At 37.7% G+C, this 6,384-nt stretch overlaps 1 protein-coding gene across 1 annotated transcript; it reads left to right on the forward strand.

Moving 5' to 3' along the window:
- The first annotated feature begins 2,904 nt into the window (after positions 1 to 2,904).
- LOC110464885 (C-type lectin domain family 10 member A-like) lies at positions 2,905 to 3,625 on the forward strand. The gene has a single exon (XM_021520345.1). It carries the CDS (start codon positions 2,992 to 2,994, stop codon positions 3,499 to 3,501), a length of 510 nt encoding a protein of 169 aa, XP_021376020.1. The 5' UTR covers positions 2,905 to 2,991; the 3' UTR covers positions 3,502 to 3,625.
- The last annotated feature ends 2,759 nt before the right edge of the window (positions 3,626 to 6,384 follow it).

A 6,384-nucleotide genomic window follows, 5' to 3' on the forward strand; every position in this document is an offset into this window, starting at 1 on the left:
ATGGCATCAATAAGCTTATGGGAACATCCTTAACCGTGCAGTCACGACCATTCCGAAGTAATTTGTCGAAAATCCAATGCTATCCTAGTGCTACGGTAACATGTAATTTTACTGCGTAAAAGAAACATTGTTTTGAAAATACAACTATTGACCTCTTCTGAAGCTGCAGAAATAAATCTCCCGTCTGATTTGTGTTAAGAATTATGCTCCTTGTTATACATATATATTATGATAATAAGTATAATATAACTCAGAGATATTATAAACATTAATCAACGAATAAGATATAATAAGCGATGGAATAGGCCAATATATGATAACTGAAGGTATAGGCTAACAAACGACGGAAAGGTCTAGCATGTCATCAAACATGTGATGAGCGACGGAATTAGAAAAAAACATGGGGAGAGATGAAATAGGCCAACACGTTACGAGCAAAGGAATAGCCAATATATGATTAGGGAGAGAATAGGCCAATAAATAGTGAGGGACGGAAAAGGCCAATGTATGATGAAGGAGGGGATAGTCAATGTATGACGAGGGATGGGAATAGCCAATATATGATTAGGGAGAGAATAGGCCAATAAATAGTGAGGGACGGAAAAGGCCAATGTATGATGAAGGAGGGGATAGTCAATGTATGACGAGGGATGGGAATAGCCAATATATGATTAGGGAGAGAATAGGCCAATAAATAGGGAGGGACGGAAAAGGCCAATGTATGATGAAGGAGGGGAAAGGCAATGTATGACGAGGGATGGGGATAGCCAATATATGATTAGGGAGAGAATAGGCCAATATATAATAAGAGAGCGAAAAGGCCAATGTATGATGAGGTAGGGGATAGTCAATGTATGATTAGGGAGAGTATAGGCCAATATATAATGAGAGAGCGAAAAGGCCAATGTATGACGAGGGATGGGAATAGCCAATATATGATTAGGGAGAGAATAGGCCAATATATAATGAGAGAGCGAAAAGGCCAATGTATGATGAGGGAGGGACAACACACGATTAACAAGATAGTTATAGTTATAGTTATAGTTATTTTCCAGTACAGGAACAATATGTTCCTCTACACCGGCCTCTATTTTACATGTAATATGTTCTCATGTTTGAATATTAGAGTTCACTTCCACCTATGGTCGCCTTATAATTATAAAGGATTTCCTTATTTTTCCTTATTTTGTCCAGTCTATTCTTGAAAGTGTTTATATTTGGTGCCGATACAACGTCCTCGGGAAGACCGTTCCACATTTTTACAGTTGTAATACCAAAGCTGTTTTTCCTTAGTGTAGTTTTGAATTGTTGCGGGAAGATCATTTTTGAATTCCCCCTACTGCTGTGACGCGTTGTTACATCCTTCCAAAGTTTAATAAAATTACAGGATTCCCTGTCGTATATTCCGCTTATTATCTTATATAGTTCAATCATATCCCCTCTAGCCCTTCTGTATGATAGTGTTGGGAGTTCCAGCTTTTGTAGTCTTTCTTGGTATGTTAAGTTTTTCATCCCCGGTAAACTCCTAGTTGCTCTGCGCTGCACGGCTTCCACTCTATCAATATCTTTTGCTTTATACGGTGCCCAAACAGAACTAGCATAGTCAAGTTGTGATCTTACTAAACATTTGTATAACGGGAGAAAGGTGGTATAATTCATAAAATTAAAAGTTCTTCTTAACAGTCCGAAAATTTGGTTTGCCTTTTTTACTTTTTCGCTGATACGGTTTTCAAAACTCAATTCCGAGTCTACAGTAACGCCAATATCTTTTTCCTTGTCTGTTTTTTGTAGATTGTTCCCAAGTAATTGATACGATCCCGTTGTTCCTTCTATGGTTTTTGTAGATCGGCCGACGTGCATATGTTTGCATTTTTCCGGGTGCATCCTTAGTAGCCAAGTGTTGCTCCAGGTCCCCATGGTGTCCAGGTCCTTCTGAAGTGCGTATTCGTCCTCTTTCTTTGTTATTATTTTAAATATCTTAGTATCGTCTGCGAATAAGTACATTTCAAAAAAATATATGTGACAACATATGATTAACGAGGGAATGAGACAGCATATAAATAGGGAGGGAATGAAACAACATATGATTAGGGAGGGAGTAGGTTAAGATATGATTAAGGCGAACGCTTGATTCATATCCACGTATCCATGTTAATTTTTTCTCTATTAATTCTGTAGTTTAGAATTTCGTGTTAACATAGAATTGTCATTACAGTCTGCTTCGCATGCCCTAAATTTAAAAAAGTATAAAATCAATAACTTTTAGATAAGGGTAGCATTGCTGGATGACCAACAACACGTTCTACAAAGTCTCAATAACCAGGGCTCAGACTTACAAATTCAGGTCAGCTTTATAAACTGTTGATTAAACCTCTCAGCAGGCTTATGTTTCAAAGTTAGAAACATGCAAATAGGTCGGCACATTTCTCATCGCCGGAAACGAGAACTGACGAAAACTAAGGGAATCATTTTAATAAAATTCCTATTTGTTTGGATTTTCTTTTCTTTCTAAACTTATCACGGCTGATTAAAGTTTACACCGTAAGGTGTCTGAACTTTGGAGTAAACCTTACAGATAATTCGACCAAGCCAAATGGTGATAAACGACTTATCTATGATGCAAATGAAAAACAAATTAATTTCAGAGTATTAACATTCCAAACGTATCAGGTTTATAGGAATACCAAACGTATACCTGTCGTGTCAGCCAAGATAACCGTGACATATTAGTCCACAAAGAATTTATATATAAACCTCAAACTGTCTTCTGAATGCCTTTAGTCGTGGTGTGTTGAGTTGAAAGAAGGAACAAAAGGGGCAACACAACAGCCACCGTCATGGCTCTGCGGAATATTAGCCAAGTTTGTTTTCTGATGAGCATCGCGTTCTCCTCTGCATTCTTGACAGGAGAAACAGGAAACCAGGAGGTACTAGACCATGAGGTAGAAACACTGCGGGAACAGCTGGTGGTCACTCATCGATCAGGGCAGGATGCAAGACCTGACCTCTGAGCTGAGAGCGCTGCAGGAGAATTCCGACTGTAGCTGCATGGCTTTGACAAAGATCAGTATGTGTCCAAACGGGTGGACATTACACAACGATTCCTGTTATTTCTTTTACATGTTTCGACAAACATGGGACGACGCTAGGACCACCTGTGAGAGATTTGGAGGACATCTTGTTGCCATTGAAACCATGGAGGAAGATGACTTCGTTAAGGGTTTTATTGACATGTCAAAGGCGAAATCTGGACTGAACATGGATAAATACACATGGCTGGGTGCGACAGATCATCTCAGTGAAGGGGTGTGGCTGTGGGTGACTGGGGAGAAAGTGGCGTTACAGGACTGGCGGGGTGGACACGTGGAACATGCAGACAGTAATGGTCAACCAGGGGTTGAGGATTGTATGGACTACAGCTTCGGGGCGTGGAATGACAATAGCTGTGCCGCTACACTCCCCTGTCTGTGTGAAAAAGAGGCGGCATTCACATCAAACTAGGCAACGACATATGCAGCAGCTGCTATTAGAGAACCTTGTTCTTCTTTCTCTCTATTTTCAATATCATTTGATTTGAAAATATGTATTTCTGCTTTTTCTGTAATACACAAACTGCATGTTTGGTTACATCAGGTATGTCTGTGATCTTATTTGTGATACAAAGCAATATGGCGGTGGAAACAACTAAACGTTTATCATTAACCGATGGCGAACATCACGACCTTCACAGAAGGAATGTTTCTGTCGTTATTTTTTTATTTATTGAAATACGCATGTTTCATAAGCAGATCTTTTCCTCGTTTCAGTTTTGATGCGACATTAAGTTCTAAAATACCGTTTAGAGGTGAATATTTCATGAGAAAAGTCGCTGTGTTGCCCAAAGTTACATTTGTTAAATCGCTAGATATAGGTGTGTGACGCGTTCTGTGGAACGGCTGTATATCAGTGCAGCAACCGCTTTGGTGGGGGTATGTACAGCATCACATTTAAGAGAAAATTAGAGCGCAAATTAGGGGTAGTCCTTGTAATCTCGGACAGGAATATAAACTCGGACGTTTTGCATTAAAGCACTGTTTCCTTTCAATTATCTCTTATGTTAACTACTTAGTATAAATGTTTCCATTTAAATCGATCAATCTTTATTTTAACTCACATTATACTTCGAAAATACACTTATAAATGTACCTATTAGTCGTTTAAGGTTTGGACAGCATTTTCTCAATGTCCATGCCTGTATGAACGGTTACATTCACATTCCATAAAAATGTACCCCCTCCCCTTTGGTGGCATTTAACCGAAAATTGAGTTAAGGTTTAAATATGGCTATCATAACGTGAAAACATTATTTTGAATTCATGAACAGGCTACTGTTACTGTTTGAACTGATTTCGTTTATATGGATGTTCTGACAGAATTATTTTAATCTATATACAATCCGTTTACCTACCGAAAAAATACCATTGTGTTCATTTATACACCACTGTGTTTAAACCTGATCGGATTGTATAATTGTTTCTCATTGCCAGGTTTATGCGTTCATGCACTCCTGACATGTCATGTACAGCATTTTAGTCTCTGTCTACTTTCTAATCATAAAGAAAATGCTAAACGACTCCTGTGAATACAGTAACTGTGATACTATAAAGGCCAACATCAATTGACCTCTTTATGTACTCCATTTTACATCACTATGTATCACGACACAGTCGTCTGGGGAATATTTAGGCTGTCATTGATACATTAAATGAATGCATGCTTTATACCTTTATTTCCATATCGGCATGATTTTCGTATACATATTGAAGTCTTTTATGAAAGAAGGGGGCCCATCAGGCCTGTATCACTTAACTTTATAGCATACTACACATCGGGTATACAATGGACCGGGGCAGGCACAAATAACCAGGAACAAATCTGGATACTCAAGGTGAAATAGTCTAGAAGATATGCCCCAGAAAAACTTTTACAAAAGTAAAGGTCAAAGGTCAAGTCATAAGTCACAGTGATCTTCTTCTTGCACTCTGCTCTACGCCATTCCAAGATGTCCTTGTACACCAAAACTGGTTACTCCAGCTGAAATAGTATAAAAGATATGCCCCGACAGACATTTACAAAAGTAAAGGTCAAAGGTCAAGTCATAGGTCACAGTGACCTTCTTCTTGTACTCTGCACTCTGCCATCCCAAGATGTCCTTGTACACCAAATCTGGTTACTGTAGGTGAAATAGTACAAAAGATATGTACCAGACAAACTTTTTCAAAAGTTAAGGTCAAAGGTAAAGTCATGGGTCGCAGTGACCTAATTCTTGCATTCTGCCATCCCAAAATGTCATTTTTCACCAAATCTGGTTACTCCAGGTGAAAAATTATAGAAGATATATTTGTGCCCCAGAAAAACATTTTGAAAAGTAAATGTCAAAGGTCAAGTCATAGGTCACGGAACTGTTGGAGGACTTATAATGAACTGATAAGAAAATATTACTACAAGATATTTCAATGTTTTACTATGTTTTCAATTTATGCATACACAGAAAAGAGTCCCCCAGGTTATTTTGCTGACTCCCTGCTATTTTGTGCCAACAAATGGCAACCCCGATCCTAGCAATGTAGGATTTGGGCAAATTGTACAAGGTCCTTTGAATCTGTATTACACACAAGTCTTCAGTAGGTGTCATCAATTGTTCCTATTTAAACAGTTTAAGATAATACCGAAAACATTTATAGGTAATACAAGTTAAATGTTACCAAAAGTACTCAGTGTAAACGATTATATGTATCATCAAATACCTTCAATAATGTCATTCCTACTGAAAATTTCACAGACATGTACACTATTGATCAGTCTTAAAGTAAAAGTTAGATAAACTGAAATAAAGATCATTGTCAAAATTAATTTTCCAAAAACGTCCACTAATTTTTCCACAATTGTGATACAATATATTTGACTGTGTGTGATATGTGTGCCTGCTCCTGTTCAGTATTTCCGGATACTGGTGTGTAAAACAGATCCAATACAACTGTTATGAAGGTTCAATACAAGTTATTTGAGGATTAAAACACAATTGACCTTCTGAGACAATGAAAATCGTTAAATGTAATATATTTAAACAAATGTGTTATCCCATCACCCCTAAAATATCCTGGCTTAAAGACTCGTGTTTTGTTAGAAGAAATCAGCTGAAGATTTGAACATTTGACCACTGTGACCTTAATTAATGAGTCAAGGTAATTTGTTTGGACAAAGTTGATATCCCTTCCTCCCTGTAATCTAGACCAAATATTCTGACTTAAATATCTATTTTTTGCTTAAAAGTGTCCGAGTGAATTTTTACCTGGCATTTTGTGAAACAGAAATTGACTTTCATCAGAAATAATGCAGAACTAT

The sequence above is a fragment of the Mizuhopecten yessoensis genome, unplaced genomic scaffold (genome assembly GCF_002113885.1).
Source record: "Mizuhopecten yessoensis strain PY_sf001 unplaced genomic scaffold, ASM211388v2 scaffold11039, whole genome shotgun sequence".
NCBI lineage: Eukaryota > Metazoa > Mollusca > Bivalvia > Pectinida > Pectinidae > Mizuhopecten > Mizuhopecten yessoensis.

Coding starts and splice junctions, on each gene's coding strand:
- LOC110464885 (XM_021520345.1), top strand. CDS start 2,992: ATGCAAGACCTGACCTCTGAGCTGAGAGCGCTGCAGGAGAATTCCGAC.